A 21,183-nucleotide genomic window follows, 5' to 3' on the forward strand; every position below is an offset into this window, starting at 1 on the left:
CTTCCAACTTCCGATTGCAAATCCTTTGGATTGGCTACATTCATACACGTGACTTTCAGAAACCAATCATAGTCGCTTGCGCCTTCATGCTTTATGGAAATGTAGTTTTACACACAATGACGGCGGGTCATAGGCGATAACAGCCAATCATGCAGCTAAATTTATGTTTGTTCAAAAATATCGGGAATTAGTCTTCTGATGCATGGCATTCTGTAGACAGGTGTAGGGTTTAAACGTTTTCAACAAGTCTAGATAACCAGTCTAATTGTCAGACATGCAGCAGCACATGGTGCAGTTATGGATGTTGGACAAATTCAGATGAGATTTAGGCTATCTTTGAATAGGTCTATATATCTTGTGCAAAAAAGTTCAACCTTGTGGGGAAGTCTATTAGCCTATAATATTTTGTACACGTCGGTTAATGAATGTCCTTTAGGCTAATGTGTCCCAATATCCCACAGGCATTTGCAAGGTGACTCCATAAAGGCCTGCTGTCTATTGTAGACATTACCAATTACGATCTCTCAACGAGTTCGTTAGATTAGGCTACTAGGCTATAGTCTCTCAGGAGCTCTGATCTGAAATTAAAAAGGGAAAGCAATGAAATAAGCAACTTTATACCCCTCTATAAAAAAACTTTGAATGAGACCATCAGTGCATGGCAGCCTATAACAGCCCAGTGATATTGAACTAAAAATTAGGTCTACATGATACCCTCTATATTGGCTTAGGTATTCATAATTTCAGACCTGCTTGGTATGAGCGGGTGCCGCCTATGTGCGTGACACTGGTGAACAAAGAATCCCCCAATTTATAGTCACCATATTCCAAAAAACTCTGCATGTCACGAGGATATCTGGAGACAGCACTTCCTTTACAGCTCAGGTAGGCCTGAAGACATCAACTTCAACATCATCAACTTAGTTTTGATATATCTCACTGTGGTCCAGGATAAAGTATGATGATGAGAGACATCCTGGTCTGTTTCATATACATACATATGGGTCAGCCCAAGGCCAGCAACAGAACATGGACGCAGAGCTGCATGTGGAGTGTAAATATGATCAAAATCTAAATGCAAATGTATTTTTCTCACAGTTTGTCACAGAAGCAACTAATAGCCTACTGTTGGTTTAAGATTTGTGGTTTCATATTATATGTGATATCTGAGTGATGAGTGGGCTGTGAGGAATTCAGTTGAGACAAATGGGTGTGCATTTGGACACACTTTAGGCTAGCCAACTATCTACACTCTTAAAACGAATGTGTTGTCCCTATCTGGACACAGAGATGTGTTGAAAAACAATGCAAGTTGTGTTATTTTCAACACATATTGTGTAACAAATAAAAAAAGGAAATAACACAAACTGTGTTGTCCCTGTCTGGACACAGAAATGTGTTAAAAACAATGCAAGTTGTGTTGTTTTCAACACATTCATTTTAAGAGTGTAAATAAACTACACATGTAATAAATTGTGTATAGCACACAACTATTTGCTTTTCATTTTCACATACCTAGTAAAAGGGCCGACAGGCGGGGATGTTTGACTTTTAGTGGTATGATTTATGACAGAAGAATATGCTTGAGTCATAATATAAAGTGATAATTATAAAATATTAGAGTGATGGTGCTAAAACATTGTGAAAAAAACATATCAGAAAACAGAGTGAGCATGTGCCTCCTTTATGTTTTAATGACCATGATGCCTGAATATAGACAGACTGTTATCCACTGACCATGATCTTTCAGGCCTATCTGGGTGTAATGTCTATGTGGGAACCATTTCTGGTCATCAAATCCTGCATAATTGGAGACATTAAACTAGGATTAACTGCAATAGGCATATCAGCCAAGAATTCAATGAAATGTTGCTCGACAACATCGGTGAAAAGATTTTTCATTGCTTCATGAACACATCCTTAATTTTCTGAATGTGTGCAGTATGTAACATGAAGACTAGATGGCGCAATGGTTCCACAAAAATACCCACTCCGACCATCACACCTCACTAATATTGTAAATGTCCATTACTTGTTCAAAGCTGTGCCTAACATTGCATTTCTGAAATGTATAGATAAATAGATAGAGGCCTACTGTGTTTCTACTGTGGCCTTTATGCACCTTTTCAGTTTTTTTACAGGCCCTTGTTACTGATCTCACACCAATGATTCTATAGGCCTCGTGTTGTTGAGAAGCATCCTGCCAGCACTTGACAAATCCTGTTTGAAAAACCTACGCAAGAGGCACGCCGTCGGTCCCCGATGTCTTCAGTGCTCAAACAATCAAACAGGAGCATCATTCATGTCGGCCCACGGCAGTCAAAGGATGATAGCAGAGCTGGTTGATTTTCACACCTGACTCGGCTGACAGATCCGCCTACAGACCGCACCGGGGGAACAATAGAAACACCTTTTATGAGATATTCCACCATCTCCCATCACATTGTGCTTTCCCCTCATCTCGGCATGCGTCTGGTTTTTGTGCGTCGACGTGGTCCCTTGCTGTTTTGATTAGGTGCTCGTTCAGGTGAAAATTGAAGCGCGTGTCTGGTTATTTTCTCATTTGCAACGATGCTCACACTTCCACAGGTGGGCGAGTGGCCAGGCCGCTGCCAGGTCGTCGAACAGCCTCATTCGTCTCCCCTGTCTTCGCCTCAATCAATATGTGATTAGCTAACACAAACAGTGATCTCGTTTTAGCAGTCGAGCCTAGCAGATAATCAGGAGACTCGTGAGTTCTGGCCCAGAGGTCAAGCTCCCCCCCTGTATCTCGTCTGGCACTCTGTCGGAACGGTATGGCCTACTCTGCCACGCCATATTGACCACCTAGTCTTTGTGGGTCTATCATTAGTTTGCCCGTGATATTCTTGGGGAGCAGCAGGCAGCGCATTGATTTCATGTAACATGCCTCGTTTAGTGCTGATGAGACCATTATGGTGATAGAGTTCTGGAGAACGAGTGAGCTTGGGTGTCAGGCGTTCTCCCCAAAGTGGAGCCATCACTAGTCTGGTATAGGGATATTTTATTAGACCTACAAGAACCTTTACATTAGTGACAACATGAAAAGCACATTCGTGAGTAGGCCTACTTCATGAGGATATTGGGGCAAAAAGGATTGGGCCTCATTCAGTCCTTACGAAGAAATGTATTCTTAACCCACTTACGCAGTTTTTACGAAGATATTGCATTCACCAATGTTCTCTTGTTCTTAGGTAAGAACATAATCTACGAACACTCAAGAGCACTCTTACGCACATTTGATAACTGACAAAATAAATGATTACTGCATTTTCATCATTTCTGCAGGTGTAAAATATAATAGAATGTAAAATGATAACTATATATTTTATTTTTGAATAAAAATAGTGTATTTTTTTTAATTAAAGTAAATTCCACCATTTTACAAAGCATTAAGGTTTTTTTTAAATAAATAAACATAACAAATAACACTTTTTCACTTTTTATACTAAATAGAACCTCATTTACTGTTCAATTCCTGCAGCAGTGCTTTCACTTCAAAGCATGTTTCATATATGGTAATCAAATTGACTTGCTCAATTAGTGCATAATATATGAAATAAAAGCTGGCGCCTCAGCCTCAATTTGTGTGCACACGGCCCTGCCCTCAATCAATATGTGATTAATTATGGGGATTGACAGGGCATTTACCTATACTAATTAAGAACAATTGTCACGCCCTGTCAAGAAGGCCCTGAAGAAATGGGATTCAGGGGCCATTCACATGGAGACGCTTTTTGGTGTAAACGCACGTGTTTTGGATCATTTGGATCATTCGTCCAATTGAATCCAAACGCACTGCCTGAAGATGCACTTTTTTGAAACCTGGTCCCAGGGTGAAAAAAATTGAAAATGCCGCCCTTGCGTGTTCGTTTGCACGGCGAAGCCGCTTACTTTGCGTATTGATGATGTCATCACCACACCTCTGCTGCCCTCGACTTGACACTCATTATAGTATTGCCTAACAATACTAGTTTTCATACATGACATTACCTACGATTACACTCAGTAGGCTAAACATTACAACTGTTGCTTATCATGACTTGGTGAACAGTGTTTTTCCTATGTGTTTTCCCGATGCGTTCTAGCTACTGTCAGTGACTGACGCAAGAAATTAAATGAATGAATGAGAGTTGAAATTAATTTGTGCGTAGTGCCAATGTCATTAAGTTCTTTTACATGTCTTACAACATAGATAAGTATAAGTATATGCCGCTTACTTTGCGTATTGATGATGTCATCACCACACCTCTGCTGCCCTCGACTTGACACTCATTATAGTATTGCCTAACAATACTAGTTTTCATACATGACATTACCTACGATTACACTCAGTAGGCTAAACATTACAACTGTTGCTTATCATGACTTGGTGAACAGTGTTTTTCCTATGTGTTTTCCCGATGCGTTCTAGCTACTGTCAGTGACTGACGCAAGAAATTAAATGAATGAATGAGAGTTGAAATTAATTTGTGCGTAGTGCCAATGTCATTAAGTTCTTTTACATGTCTTACAACATAGATAAGTATAAGTATATATACTCTTTTGATCCCGTGAGGGAAATAAATGCATTCATAGTCTAGTGAAGTCAGATGAGCTTACAAGTCACTTAGAAATCATGTTAAGCCTACAGTAGATGAACACTAAATGTGAATGCACGATTTGATGCAGGCAAAAAGTATTGACTGTTAGTAACAAAGGTAAATTGTATTATAATACAATTATAAATTGCATTATAATATAACTTGGGTATACCTATAGGCCTACTAGCGTTTAGTAGCCTACTTGCGATGATAGACAATAACAAATGTGAATCGCGGACTATAACCAAAGAAAGGAAAGGAGATTATTTGCACCTGCGTTCACTAAATAAAGGACTGGACTGCACCCTTCACAAACCATAAAAATGAAATGTATTAGTTTTACAGTTGAAAACTGAATTGTGCTCAGGATTGTTTTACTCACGTGACTGCTTTGGAGAATGCATAGACTGTATAAAATAGAGAATTCTATATTCTATGAAATAGTGAATCGTGAAGCATCTGCACCGCCACGGCGACATCTACTTGCCTGGCATATGCACTACAGCGCTTTCTGTCAATTTCACTTCTTCGTGTGGATGTGACTTTTTTTGTTTTCGGAGTTGTTGAAGATGTGATAGCAGTTAGAACAAATATACCCTATGGTTTTGTGTAGACGTGGCCTCAGCATGATAAGAATGAAATTGCAAACGATTCTGATGTTTACGAACACCTTTGTGAATCTGCTTAAGAGTTTTCGTGAGATCTTCTTAAGAACAAAGTTAAAAACAATTCTTAGGAAGATATTGGTGAATGAGGCCCATTGTTCGTAATGCCACGCCAGCTTATCAAAGGACCTAAAGTTCAGCACAGAAGCAATTGTCATGAGTCATTTGTTGGACATCTTTGTCACAGACAGTTTCTGACAGCTCCTTCAGAGCAGTGAGCTAAGAACAAAGCTGACTGACAAACAATGTTCTGTCCCAGAGCAATGCTCCAAGTGATGACAGTTTTGTTGAAAAATCACATCAGCAATGTTCTAAGTGCATGTCATAGTGTAGATGCACACATTTTAGTCACTCTATGGAGATACTAACATCGGCAAAAAAAAAAAAGCCAGGTTCCAGGTGTTTATCAGAAAGAAAAAAAAAACTTCAAAAAGATGCCAGATGTGTGCAGAATGATGAGGTGTTATTTTATCTTGCCCCTCACCTGCCCCCCTCCTCCACACACACCCACAAACACACAGTGAACATCTTGCATTGTAAGACTTGAGTGAAGCTGCCTATGAGAGAGAGGGGGAGAGAGAAAGAGAGGAGATGGAGAAAGAAAGAAAAAAGAGAAGTTAATGCTCACTATTGATCTTCCTGAATTGTCATTGCTTAATGTTTCATGAGCTTAGTGAGACAAATCCTTCTGGAGCAGCCCAATCTCTTTGCTTCTGCACCTTGGGTCCCAGCTATCAATTCCCCCCATTGTTTGTGGAGCTCCGATAAGGAAAAGCTGAGCTTCAATCTGACAATTACACTGATTTTTCAGTGCACTGCAATTGGCAGTGCAGCGCCATATCTTTTCTTCTTCCTCATCTGTTGTGACAGGAATTGGCTTTCCTTGGACCCATTCTTAACTGTCTACCTATTTAATGTAGAAGGTTCTTCAGTGCATGTGTGGAGTCAAGAATGGTCTTTTTATTCAGCTAGCAATTTCCTATTTTGGATGTTATTTCAGAAACTATACAATGTCTGTTTGATTAGTTTGACTTCAATGTCTCCATTACTTACTGATATACAGTAGGTGCAGTTGGTATATCATGGAGACATGACATCAACAGAAAATGTCTTAAACCAGTGTCTTAAACATATTGTATAATATATTTCAAAAAGTATATTCTTCCACTGACATCTTTTTAAAACAATCTACCTTTTCATTTCATTAAATACTCTCAAACCCACCTTGTGAGTGAACTACAAAATATCAGTAACTTTGTATAGCACATTTCATAAGCTGAGATGTGTAATGAAAACTGAAAAGTGAATGCCCAGCCATGTTATTTATCGATTTATAAAATCTGAACAGATTTGAATGTATTTTGACTGAAATTTCGATACTACATACATAGTCTCAAATACTTCTCACTAAACAGACTCGAGCTCTCGCTAAATTATTTGTTTCAAGCAGCACAATGTAATTGTAAGGGTCCTGTCGTGTTTTGTTTTCCCTGTTTAGTGTTTTCCTTCATGTCTGCCCCTCTTGTTTACTTCCTGTGTACTGTTCCATGTGTTTCTTTGTTTGTTTTGCCATGTGTTTCTGTTCCCTGTGCCTGTGTCTCCGCCCCTCACCTGATCCGCGTTAGTCTGTTAATTATGGTTTCCACCTGTCTTGTTTTACCTTGTTCATTGTCCACCTGTGCCCTGTTACCCCTGTGTATTTAAACCCTCTGTCTCCCCTCAGTCTTGGTCGGTTATTAGTCATTGTGTTGCACATAGTTGATTCAGTTAGTAATAAAGATTCCTGTGATTCGTGCCGTGCCGTGCCGTGCCGTGCCGTGCCGTGCCGTGCCGTGCCGTGCCGTGCCGTGCCGTGCCGTGCCGTGCCGTGCGGTTCAAGCTCTCCCTGTGGAACCGCGACAGAATAACCGACCAACAAACATGGAAGAAGGCAAGTTTTTTTTATTTTAATTCTGACTTGCCACTGCACCTAATGCCCTGGGAGCTGTTCTGGGAGGATGAGGGGGAAACCACTGAGGACTACTGGTCCTCTGAAGAGGATGGACCAGGTCCCTCTCCAGTCCCAGCTCCCCAACGCCCTGGGCCTGCAGTTCTTCCAGTAGCTCCAGCTCCAGTCCCTATTCCGGCTCCAGTCCTGATTCTGGCTCCAGCTCGCTCTCCAGCCCCGAGTGAGGCTCCTGTGCCGGGTCCTGATCCTGCTCTGACTCCGGCCCCGAGTCAGACTCCTACACCGGCTCAAGCTCCAGTCCTGACTCCGGGTCTGTTCCTGTAAGACTCCTTGTGAGACTAGTTGAACAAAGGCATGGGCTTGGCATTGACTTGCATAATGGTATTTATATTGCGAGTTTTGCAGTAGACCATGGCCAAATTCAGCTGATGTATTGTCAATTTCTGGTAAAGCTTTAATTCCGGTCCTGCTTTCTGTTCTCTGCGTGTCCTGTATTTTCTCTGATTTGCTGGTTTGAATGAACAAATTGTGGTTTGAATGAACTCTTAGCAATATTTTACCCATGTTCTACTTCTATCCAAGTGTCTTTTGGAACATCAGCAAATGGCTAAACATTTTTCAAAAATGTTGGATTTCTCAGACTTGTTCTTTAATGGATATTATGCTAATGGTATATTATAATTTGTTGCAGCAGTGTTCCTAACAATGCTAAAAACTTAAATGGAGAGCAAGTGTGGTTGGGAATTTGCAAAACAAAGGAAGGAATAATTGTCAGTAAATGTGTGCCAAAAGTTCTCACTGGACATCTAAATTGCAACGCATGACTAATTTCTGCATATAGCAACATGACCAGACCTTCTCTAATTGGCCTGATGACACATAGCAGTTCTTTAGTTTGCCAACACCATCTTGTTTTGACTAATAGCATTCCAAGAACATGCTCAATAGGAAACTCAAGATGGCCTCAGCTCAGATGGATGTTGAGAGAGGCACATATTTGACCAATTAAACAGAACCTATACAAATGAATGATCAAGTGATCCACTTTATATTTGCGAGATCACTGTTCCAAAACTGGCTCTGCAGGAAGGAGCAGAGTAAATATTTCGCCTGGATGTTTCCACCCACAACAAATGGTTGTTCAAAACACAGAATACACAATGTATTCAGGGTGTGCTCTCTGAAGATACTACTTCAAAAATCAGCCCATTTTGTTATGTGGGTGCTTCTATGCTTCCTTTTTGGGTCAGGGTGTGATGTGTCTGTGTGATCGTGTGTCTGTCTGTCTGGTGGGGTGGGTCTGAAGGGGAGAAGAACCTAACCTTAGGTCCTACTGTTAAGTCTTTTCAGGTTCATAGTGAAATGATTTGAAACTTGGCAGGATTTCCCCCTCTGCTGGAGAAATTGTGCATTATGCTATTTCAAACTGTGGGAGAAGGTAACGATAAAGCACATGGATTTGTTTACAAGATGGCGAACGGTTAGCATAAGTTTGGCAGAACTATGTGGATGTTACAAGGTAAGAAACACGATTTAAAACGAGTTTCTTGTTTCTCACTTCTCTTTCCGGGACGGTAGTCTCAATGTTGCAAGGTTGGTTTTCCGCCTGGGGACGCTAGGCGCAGCGGGGAAAGTCACCATTTTCACCGGAACAGGTCATTTAACCATTCAAATGATTTCTAAACGGGTTTATTACGTTGAAATAGTTGCCAAGTTCCCCTTTAAACAAACACGATCGTTCTTAAATAACCATGATGTGCATTATGTCAAACAGATTTGGAATCAAATCTGAGAACTTACAGGGAATGTGACCTTTTCTAAATGGCATCTGACAGAGATCTCGCCTAAGACAACCGATTCTCAAGACGCCATCTGCAGTAAACACTAACATTATACAGCTAATTTAGAGACGTTATCTCTATGATAATAAGCGGTCATCCATCGTGTCATCAGCATAATAACTTATCAACTCATAACACCCAAATGGGCCTGTGGAAGTCATTCTCGCTGCATATTCAGAGGAGAGAAGTTGCTACTCTGGCTTGAACTTTCATTTCAGTGCTTTTGATCATGCATTTCCATTCCCCTAAAACTCAAAATGAATACTGGAGAGAGAAGAGCTGGCCAGACAAAATCTGTAGCGGTTGCTCATTTAGCATGCAGTGCGTACAACGATGACGTGCTCAATGTATGTCCTGTGCTTGATGCGGAGACTGTGGGAGGCAGAGGCAGAGGTGAACGCATGAGAGGCCAGCCATTGGTGACTCATACGCTTTCTCTCTCTCTCTTTCTGTCTCTTTGTCTCTCTCTTACCTGGACTGAACTTTCAGCCCATCTTGTTCAATAATGGCGTAAGCCAACAAAGAAGGGTCTGACTCATGACTGTTTCATGAGGCAGACCATGCTTAATGACCAACAAGCTGTCACCTTGGCTAAACAACATTTTGGAGGGAGATTTTTTTTTTTTGGCCTGGAGAGCTTTAGCTAATTCCTGTCAGAAAGCATGCCTTGTAACATCAAAAGAACTTTTTTTTCACATCATGTTGGCAGCCTTGCAAACATGCAGCGTTGTGAAGCGCAAATCCAGATCTCTCTCCAAGGATTGTATATTTCAAGTTTTCTTTCTCTCTCTTCCTCTAGTTTTCTCTTTCCATCCCCACATTCTATCTTTTTCTTTTTTTCCTCCCCCAAATTCATGATGGAATAATGAATGCAAGATCTGAAATCCCCTCAACCTTACTGTGTGATTTGAGTCGAAAGATACTGATGGAATGAATATTAATGCAAAATGGGTCGATTTGCTCTGAATATGCCATCGGAGTATTAGAGGAACTGCACTGAAGGAGGGAGAGTCCACCGCCTGACTTCTTAATGCATTCATATTCTGAGCCTTGATAGGAAATGGATCTTTGTTTGGAGACCATCTTGGAAGAAGTTGTGTGGAAGTTAGCCAGTATGCGTGAGCCATAATATTTGAGACTCTTCTGTATGCTTAATTTCACTGGTGAGGGGTGAGGGGTTAGTCTGGGTAATAGAGATTGGGGCAATAAGAGAAGCCACTCGCCTTATAAATGCTAAAATCTAGCGGTATTCACTATGAATAATCCTCCCTTTGATGTAATATGCTCTTGAACTCTGATTCTGAAGTCACATTACAGGAGTCTAAAGATGAAAAACACCCCCCCATAAAAAAAGAAAGAAAGAAAGAAAAAAAAATAGCAGACGTTGTTGATAATAATTAATGTGGATATTAATTCATGCAGAAAATGCATTGCTTTGTTTTATACATTTTCAATTGGGCCCACTGCCAAGTGGCTCCGCAAGCAGCCGGGACCAATGAAATATTCATGTGGCTTGTTTTAACCCCGGCAACAAAACATCTCTACAGAGGATGGATCTGACCTTTATTGGTGGGTTTCTCAGTGCCCTCTGGGCTCAGCGGTGAATGGGCCTTCTGAGTCTACTCGAAGAGTGGGGATCATGCAACTTGAGGAGCGGTTCAGTGGTTTGTATTGGAGGATTTTGGGTTTTTTTTTTTTTTTTTTGCAGACAAACTGTCCATTTCAGTGGCAGGGTAAAAAAGCGTCAGTAGCATTGCCAAAAAAGCCTCGCATAGAAATGGCAGATATTAGAAATGGCCCCGGCTGAAAAAAAAATCTATGCTAATATGAAAGGAGGAGTTTTTGGAAGGCGCCTCTCGAGAAACCTTTTCCACCCTTTTAAGAGGGATGGGCTAATTATGTTGCATTCACTTCACACCGACTGTAATTTTCTCCTGTGTGCCATTTTGAGTTTGTAGAATACGACGGGTAGGATTGAGCCACTGAGCATTTGGCCAGCAGTGTCCCCCTCAAAATGTCTTCCAGGGACAACAGCCACTATGGAGCAGGAGGATGTAAATGAGGAGAAGAACCCAACAGAGCTGCTAGTGAAGTGCCAAACACTGACATTTTAACTGCACATGCAAAAAAAAGCGCAACTCTTGACTTCGACTTCATGGGCTTTACCACAGAGTGAAAAAGAGTTCACTATACTTCACTACACCCCCACACCCCTCGTCACGCCTTCCGAGTGAAGGATCCGCCACAATGCCACAGACAGATCTGACCTTCGGGATAATTAGCCTAATAAAAGCTTTAGATATGCTGTCAATATGATTAGCCTAATGTGTGGAGGCAGCCTTGTCGCTGAATGTTGCTAGTCCGTCTGGCTTAAAGCGTGCTGCCCTGACGTCTCTCTGGGTCTCTGCACCCTGGGTTCACACCTGTCATAGACGCAGAGGTACGGGCGAGCCATGCAGGGGACCGCAGCTGTGGCGCTGCTCCACCATGCTGACCCTTTCTGTTCTTGATGATCTTTTATCTGCTCTGTTCATTTTCTCCTCTTCTCCCTTTTCCACTCACATCAAGCCCCAGACACCCCTTTTCTCCTCTTGCAGAAAGAATGAGTTCGATCTGATGCTCTCTCTTATTTGCCAAGTCCAAAGCAAAACACACAAGTCTCTTTCTCTTTCCTCTCTCTCTTGTTCTCAAGGACATTGCATATTAGCAGTTTCTCTTCCTGGGACTGTAGGAGTGCCAAACACAGTCTATCTGTTTTCTGTCAGCATGTGAAATTGATGAGAGGTTAATGAGTTAAGTCAGCATTTCTTGACTAAATAGCTCAGACTGGTAACAGTGTGATCAGGCTCCGTGACTGCATTTCCAGCATCGCAATGGTGCAAAAAGTGCATGAGACAGACTCATCAGGATTAAAAATATAGAGAAATAAAGGAAAAGAAAAAGAATAAAGAAAATTCCAGCACAGCCCCAGAAAGGGGATTTGTCAGCTGAGAGGGATCTGAGGATTTATAACGACAGACTTGAAAGCAAAATCAAAGAGTACCTCGCAATGTTTTCACATTTGAGCAGAACATTTCACCAAGGGCTCTTGCAAAAAAACTTCTTTTAAACTCTTTAGCACAGAGTGTCATGAAAATATTTGTGTGCTTCACTGCACAAGTATCACTACTCTCTCTCTCCCTCTCTCTCTGTCTCTGCTCCCATTCAACCTTTATTTCTCACCTCTCCCATGAGAAAGCACTCAACCTCTATCTGACCTCCGCAGACTAGAGGCGGCAGCCTGAGAAAAAAGAGTGTTGGCCCCTTTTTTCCTTCCCTTACTCACTTTATTTTTTCTTCTTGTTAGCCGATTGGCTATCTTTTTTTTCCCCTTTAAAAGGGGACTAGGAAGGGTGCAAATGACCCTGAAATAACGGGGAGAGATAGGCCAAAAACTGACAAGGTAAGGCCTACCTGACAAACTTTTGATGAAATACTGTGAGAATGGGAGGGGGGGGGTGGGGGTGAGTGGTTGAAAAAAAAAACGTCCAACTCTTTGGCTCTTTTATTTCCGAGGTCCTGTTGCTTTGCTATTCCCTGCCTCATTAGCTTTGATGGGTCCCCCTGCTGTCCGGATAACTGATTGGCGAGGAGGTTTGTGGGGCATCGTGATAAAGGAGCCAGACGGCCTGAGACGGAGCGACGCCCGCTGTACCCAGCCAAACGTGGGGCACAGAAGATGACACGTCAATGCCCATCGTGTCAATGTATACGCAACTTCCTCTCTGCACTGATGATTTGAATCAACTTTTTAACGGTTCACATCAGCGCTGGAGAGAGACTGATGTGGAGTCACGGGGAGTCCAGGTGTTTGATGAAAAGAGTTGTCCCTTTCCTGAGGCAACAACAACAACAACACACACACACACATACACACAAACTCTCTCAACCTTCCTTTGTCTCTTTCCCTTCTACACGCACAGACTGAATGGATGAATTCGTAAAAGCATTAGACCCAGCAGGAGTCTGCCCTGGCAATGATTTTATCGGTGCCCATGCTCTGCATGTAGTTTTTCCATGCTGCGCTCGGAGTGGAGAAATCAACAGCGAGTGGAAACAGGTGAGGGCCTCCCTCAGAGCAGGGGAGAGAGAGAGATAGACAGATAGAGAGATGGAGAGAAACAGAGAGGAAGAGGGACAAAGAAAATATATGACAGGGATATGGAAAAAAGAGAGAAAGTGTTAGAGAGAATTCATCAATGACTTCACAAATACGTGTTAGATGGGATTTTATGGAGAATCTGTTGCTTGGGGAGAGGGGGTTATTAGCAGTCTCATGTGAAAGATTGTTTATCAAAGAGATTGTGTAACATCTCCTATTTCTCTCTCTGTACTAGCAGCAATGAGAGGACAAAGTGGTGCAGTCAGAGTGATAACAAGGCAGGGACTACTGTAAAATTGAAGAGGAGCAGATAAAAGCTTTATAAACCAAGCCTCCAGGTTCACTCTCCCATCCACTTTCAGTACAGCAGGCCAAGGTCTCAAACACCTCTGGACGGAGAGCAGAGAATACTGGAATGGTCAACTGTGGTGTTTGTGTTGTGAGAAAACCAAATAAAAATGTGTGCAATACTTGGCCTTGTTATATGAGCTTTACCCCCAGATGTCCTCCCTTCAATGTAATAATAATGGATATTATATATCCAATGTAAAAGACATCATTCTAGGTTTATGCAAGCTCAGCTCTCTCACCAGCTGGTCTCATTTGGCATTTCCACTACAGTGACTTGCACATAACTCCCACTCACTTAAAACAGTTTTCCTTTGCGAACCACTCCAATCAGTTTAATTATTCAATAAATGGCTCTTCTGAGAGCATTTGTGAGGGTATTCTACTGGATCCTTCCTGATTTTCTTTCTGTTTTTATCAAGAGGCAGGTCATCTGTGACTCCCTTTGCCTGGGGATCAATTTAACTCACACATATAAACACACACACACACACACACAGCCATAACACTGTCTTGGGATAAATGTGCATTAAGTAACATACATATATGGCCACTGACTCATGCACACACTGCAGAGAAAAAACAATATAGGCCTACACCAGATGTCCATTATGGAACACAGTACCCAAAGATTTGTTTAGTCTCAAGAACTTCAGTAAATAAGAATGTTTACTTCTAGAGCTAGGGGCACTCTAGCACAGTTTGTCACTGTTTCCTTGCACAGATCAATGTAGCCTGTACATCCTTAGTCACACAGATCAATGTAGCCTAAGTACATCCTTAGTCACCCACGCACGCATGCAAGACATGCTCACTCATATGGTGCAGGGATGTTCAGTTAAAACAGGCCATCACAGTTCCCTGTTGAGAGGCACTGCTTTGCCTACTGTGTGTGTAAATGTTACCTGTTGCCAATGCCAGGGTCTCGCACTGGCAAAATGGCGCCAGGGTGTCAAGTCTAGACACAGGGCCTTTTCACACAGAGATCCCGCTAAATTTGCGGGAAGAGTAATCCTGTGTATTGTCTTAATTGAAACATGTTTCGCGCACAAATGATAGCCTAGGGCAAAGAGAATGGACATCTCAACATAAGGATACATTAGAAGATGATGATGATTGGTGTAAACTTTGTCACACGACGTGATAAGCAGTTCTGGCGCTTAAAAACGCAACGTTCCATTCAGTCATAAATCATTTAAGCGTAGGCCTATAGTGCTCGCCATGAAAAGAAAACAGCAGCTTAATATTTTTTCAGGTGTTTAACAGTAGGCCCAGGCGCACTGTTAGCAGTTATGCCGAAGGCAGTGAGATTATTAGGCATTGCATCCTGTCACTCTGTTTGGAACATCGCAGTTCGGGTTGATAAGATTCAGTTAATGCGAGTATGGATCGTCTCAAAGTTTGGGACAACCAAACAGCAGTGTAGGCAATTGCAAATCCTAATTGTTAGGTTACCATAGCTGTCTTTTCTCTAGGCCTGGACCTATCGGAAATCGCGACATAAACAGATTGGTTTCTTTTTTCTTTTCTTTCTTGTTCGCGTGTTGGGTAGTGAAGCGATAATGCATTTAAAGCATAGGCTACATCATGTGAGCCAGAGCCGATATGGCCAGAGCTGCTGCTCTGTATACATGTAGGTATTCTGTCCCACCCAAATTTGCTGAACTACTTGCGAAGTAGCCTATTATCACAGACATCACATGTATCACACGAAAGAGCTTTTTCTCAGCTTTTAAACTATGTTAGTGGTTAGTTGTTGTGGTAAACGGTTCGCGAGAAAAGTAACTTTAATTTAATCATATTTTTTGCGCCCGTCTCCCTACCCATTCATCTTGGTGGAATACTTCGCGAACTTTACCTCAACACATGACAATAAACCATATATCAGAATAAACAGCAGACCTTACCGAACCCAAAGGTGTAAAACATGTCCCTGTACAGTTAGCCATTCCAGAGTAATCCGGTTTTAAATTTGCAGCAATGTCTTTATGCATGTCTCCAACTTTATGTTCCTAATGTGTTTAAATTGTTCAATAGGTCTACATGATTTTATAACAGGCCAAATACAAACCAAATGTTACAAATATCGCCTAGATATCTGTAAGCATTACAATCAGAGGATATACATATAGGGCAGACAGACGCTCATGAGTTCATGCTTTGTTTTTTCGCTGGATTTTAGGATAGCCTATTATAGCAACTGATTGCATTCCAAGCTACAGTCAACTCTAGCAGGCATTGAATGACTGGAGACTTTGTGAATTTATAGATTGACATAATGTGCTGTCTCTGCTATTGCTGCTTTTGATCAGTTAGATTTTTTTGCAATCTCTTGTGGTGGGCTGGACATAGCATCGAAATGCCCGCCCAGATTCCCCTTTCCGCCTTGACCCATTCACACTGGTGCCGGAACGAAAAAACTCGGCAAAATGTCTAGGGGGCTTGGTAGTAAATTTGGCGAGACACTTTGTCCCGCCGTTCCGCCTCGGTCTATGTGAAAGGGACAGTCGTTCCACGATTCTGGTACATAAAATCGCGGCGATTTCGCCAGTGTGAAAGGGCCTACAGGCACTATGTACTTCCTAGCTGGCTATCCTGATCAACCAAAAGGTTTTCTAGGGTTTTTAAATTTATTTTAGTATAAGCTATTGATATTAGTAGATTAGTAGATTTAGGCAGAGCATAATAAAATCTGCCACACTTCTAGTGTCGAACTCTGACAGGTATAGGCTAAGGTAACCTGCATTTGCTTAGGCAGTTGGCACCAATCCACCACCTCCTGTCTTCCTTGGTTAGGAATAGAACAGCGGTTTACACACTCCTGCCCATGCAGTCGACTCCTGCGTGGCTGTTCCCAATGATCCCTGAAAAGCACCTCGTGACTCACCAAACATGGTTTCTGCTCACTTCTTTTGAGGCAAATTTGGAATGAACACGTGATTAAGCACTTACATATCAGTCTCATCTTAGTATTGTATGAATTCTTCAGTTCACTTTTTGTTTTAATTACACTTTTATCTAATTCAGAGACGGAATAAGGGACTATGTGAGTTACTATTTGCTTTGCAAACTGGGTAGGAGGAACATTCTCTGATTAAATGTCTTCAGTTCCATTAGGGAGCTGTTAATTAAAGAGAAATTAAAGAAGGGGCAACAGGAGAACACACCAGACTGAATTCATGGAATGGATAGAGCAAGTAGCCAGTTTCATTGCTCACTGATTACAAAACCGGTACATATCTAGTTAGTTTAAATGTGCTTCTTACAGATTAGCTTAGTTTTACCTGATAGATGTGAACATTTGCCTTTTTGTGTCTCATTTCATTTTGTAATTAAACACCACATCTGTGCACACCTCAGTCTGAGGGGAATGCAGATTGATTTTGAATTTGTAGACTAGTGTATATTAGTGTTATTATTTTCTGGTAAAGAATGTCAAAATCATAATGAAAAAATGTAAACACAAAATATCCTTTATTTAATTATTTTTTAAACCTAAAGACTACACAGGGTCACTGTTGTAGGTCTAAAAGGTATCTACATTTGCATTTTATTTACAGCTTACTTTTGTTGTCAATGTCTTATGTACACGGTCCAGGAGAAGCCTTAGAAACACAGTGCTGAGAACAAAAAAGAAGAAAAAAAAGAACAAAAACAAACAATAAAAAATTCGAACACTTAAAATCAACCCAAACCTAAAAAAAAACAACAAAACAAACCAACAAAAAACATTACAGCCTCACAAAGCAATATTTCTCAGTGCAATATTTTTCCACAATGCAGTTTTCCTTCATTCAAAAGGTATGTTCTCATTGTTTTTTTAAATATAGCATAAATGTCTGACAAGAGTATATCACTGTATTTGACAACAGCAAAACAAAATCAAAAACAAAAATAATTTTGTACAGATTGAGACACTTGAGTTGTTCTGTCCCCCAAACCCAGCCACCCAAGCCCATCCCCCAACCAGGCAACTTGATGAGAGTAGAAACAAAAAATCACCAGCTATGGATTTTCCCACAAACCATTGCACTAAGAGGAGTCAGCAAGAGTACACCATTCTGCGTCATTTTAACTCCATTCATAGCTTTAGGTAGGTACACTTTCAGTGAGCAGAGAGAAAACATTTTTGGTGACGTACATGTGACCTTTGTTCTTGTCGGAGACTAATTATTTTCAGCAACTTCACACCACAAAAACATTTTCAGAGGTTACCATTTTAGCCCAGGAGTCAGTGTATGTAGGGAAATGTGTGTATGAGGGTGGTACATGAGCAGACTCTTTAGATCACTCCATGGTCAGACTACTTATAGTTCACTTCAGATATTTATTTGTTTTCAGATGCATTTTGTATCCCCCCTCCCCTCAAAATCCCTTTCAATACACACATTTGCCCTTGGTATAGCAACAGGGCAGCATTTTTTTTAATCACTGGTTTTGAATTCAATTATCAAGCATTTGTGTTGCTTTGATTTAATTTATAACCAAAAAGTAACCTTGTTTCAAACAAAAAAATGAATACTGCAATCTGTAAAGAGCCAAGGACGTTTATAAAGGATTAAAAAACAGCGGTCCTTCTATAAAAAAATCTAAATGAGGCCTTCACCTAATGTCACCTTTCCAAACATTTATAATTTATTCCATGTACTGCAACACCCTTAAGCATTGTTCAAGTACAACAAGTAGCAATGAGAGGGACAACAGTTCACATTTCAGAGTTCACATTGTTATACTGGTACTTTATATAGCTATATATAAAATAACTGATGGCAATTTAAAACCATTTGAGTAAAATACCTTCCATTCTTTAATACAGAAAACATTGTTTGACATTTTTTTCCTTATACGCTTGGCTCATATCTTTTTTCCTCTCAATGAACTCTTCTCTGCCCATAAGCACAGTTGATAGAGAGTCTTTTTTTCTGAATATCCAGTTTAAATTTTTACATTAATAGGTGACAAACACTTTAAAATCAAAACAGAAGAAAATAATGTTGGAAATCAAAGCGTTGGGTCGTCCTTGTGCTCAGCTTGCTGCACAATGTAGGCCACAAAGATCAAATTCAAATGATGGTATAAGAAAATCTATGTTACCAAAAGTAAGCCAACCTGAACTAAAGGCAGGTCTGAGCCAAAGCCCTTTAGGAGTCTTACAAGGGGGCAGAGACCACAAGATGAATACAAAGCTTTTTTAAAAAAAAATGAAATATTAACAAGACACTACTATAACTTGGACTAGAGTTCAGTTAGAGCCTTAAGCAGAGGGCTATGGACAGCAGACATCAATGTTCTTGCGTGTTTTTTCCTCTTATTTTCTTGGAAACGGGGTCAGTTTGTCAAGGGATTTTTTTTTTCAAGTATAAAATAATGGCAAAAAAAAAACAAAGCGAAAAAAACAAAAACAATTTTGACAGAGAAATGTCTCTCCTTGGCTGAGGTGCAGAAAGAAGGCAGAAACAGAAGGCAGTGAGCGTTTTTGGCGAGGATTCATTTGCTTGTCGGGATGGGCTGGGCTTACAACCGCAGACCCGGCCAACGCCAGCAGCAACACTGCTCTTCCACTCCTTTAAGCAGAATCGTCAAACGGGGACGTTGTGAAAACAAGGTCGACAACACCTTCAGCATCGGGTTGACTCGTCGTCCTCTAGCAGCCGCACTTGAAGGGCAAAGACTGGTAAAGGACTCCCGAATGGAATCCAAAGTTAACACATAAAAAAAAAGGGCACTGCTGTATCAGAGGAGCAAACTCTTGGTTCGACCACAAGTTTGTCCATTTTTAAAAAAACAAAAACATTAAAAAAAACACAGCACTAGGACACATGAGAGTAAAAACATGAAGTGGTCACATGTTAAATGAAATGAAACAAAACAAACAAACATCCGTCTTTGGCAAGAAGTCCTTAAACCACGCTGTCCATATGTGTGTGTCGTGTCCAGTCTGTTCCCCTCTGGGGAGGAGGGTCAGCAGGGTTGCGCTCACCGGGTTCATGTCACCTGCCCATCTCGCTCTGTCGCATGAAATATATGTTGCTGGGGCTGTCGGCCAGCTCCGGGTACTGGTCTGCCGAGGCCACGTAGTAGCCGTCGTAGCCCGGCACACGGCCGCTGTTGAGCAGCTGCTGCCTCTCGCCCGCCGTCCACGCCCGCGATCCGTCCTCGCCGTCGCGCAGTCTCTGCCGCTCGCGCACCCAGGCGCCGGCCACCGCCCGCTGTCGGGCCAGCTCCAGCACGCGGGCCTTCTCCTCGTCGGCGCCGCTGCCGTAGCGGACGCACAGCCGCACTGGCCCGTGCTGCAGTAGCACGTCGGTCAGGCGCCGCGTGCGGCCGCCCAAGACAGTGTTCATCTGCGCCACCGTCACGTTGGTGCCGGACTCGAGCGTGCGCCGGCCCGCCGTCATGCCCAGCAGCGACAGGTCGCCCTCGGCACCGCCCGTCTTGACGAAGTGGTGCGTGTCCGCGCCGTCCACCGTGTAGCGCAGCTCCTGCAGGTAGAGGGCGCCGTCGAGCACTGCCGCCAGCCGACGCCCGTCCTCGCTGGCCAGGCTGATGATGTCAGCATGCACGCGTCCGTCACGGATGGCCAGCTTGAAGCCGCGCCCGAACATGGAGGCGCCCGAGGCGAAGGACGGGTCACCCTTGGCTGGCACACAGCCGGCGCTGCTCGCCCCGTAGATCTGCCCGAAGCGCTCCAGGCGCACAAACGACTTCAGCTGCCGCTGCACCTCGCACTGCACACCCAGCAACGACTGCAACAGGAACACACACACAAAAGAAAAAACACATTTAATTACCCACCAATGCACGCTTCACAGCAGCTCACAGGTACAGCCAGGGAGGGGGGAAATTAGAAATTAGAAATTATTCTGCAAATTAGAAATTATTCTGCAAATTAGAAATTATTCTGCAAATTAGAGCAGAAAAGTGAGGAAGGTGAAAGAAATGGGGAGATAAAACAGGAAGCAAAAGAGGAAGCTTCTGCAGTATTAGAAGTGTGACACACTACAGAAAAAAAAGCCATCCAATCGGATTATCTGTTTGTGAATCTACTGCAGTAGACTTCCTGAGTGTTGCTTTCTCCTCCAGCCTTCACTGCTTTCCATTTCCTGGGAGTAAGCTGTGCTTCCTGATGGCTTCAGCGGAATGGGAAGGAGAGGCACAGCAGGGAAACTGTCTCTTTTTCGCTCTCTTTCTCTCCAAAGTGAGAATCACGCTGGTTCATTAACACTTCAAACATTTCAAACATTTTCCCTTCCCTTGGCTGGGGCATAAGCCATTCTTTTTCATGTTTAAGGTGGATACTTGAATCACACGCATCACAACATTTTCTTCAGGTTTTGGCAAAAAAAGTGAAAATACAATTACATTACTTTTTCCACCGTTACATGAAATGCAGAGAGAGAGAGGGACTGCAGAGGAGATGGAGAGAGAGAGAGGGACTGCAGAGGAGATGGAGAGAGAGAGAGGGACTGCAGAGGAGATGGAGAGAGAGAGAGGGACTGCAGAGGAGATGGAGAGAGAGAGAGAGAGAGAGAGAGAGAGGGACTGCAGAGGGAGATGGAGAGAGAGAGAGAGAGAGAGAGAGGGACTGCAGAGGAGATGGAGAGAGAGAGAGAGAGAGAGAGAGGGACTGCAGAGGGAG

At 42.3% G+C, this 21,183-nt stretch overlaps 1 protein-coding gene across 1 annotated transcript in view; it reads right to left on the minus strand.

Annotated features, from left to right (window-relative positions):
• Window positions 1-17,001: 17,001 nt before the first annotated feature.
• Window positions 17,002-21,183, minus strand: part of tenm4 (teneurin transmembrane protein 4) — a 175,653-nt gene continuing 171,471 nt past the window's right edge. Inside the window, 1 exon segment of the mRNA XM_048264462.1 lies at window positions 17,002-20,290. Within this exon segment, the coding sequence (XP_048120419.1) occupies window positions 19,535-20,290 (756 nt within the window). The 3' untranslated portion in view covers window positions 17,002-19,534.

Source organism: Alosa alosa, chromosome 15 (assembly GCF_017589495.1).
Source record: "Alosa alosa isolate M-15738 ecotype Scorff River chromosome 15, AALO_Geno_1.1, whole genome shotgun sequence".
NCBI lineage: Eukaryota > Metazoa > Chordata > Actinopteri > Clupeiformes > Clupeidae > Alosa > Alosa alosa.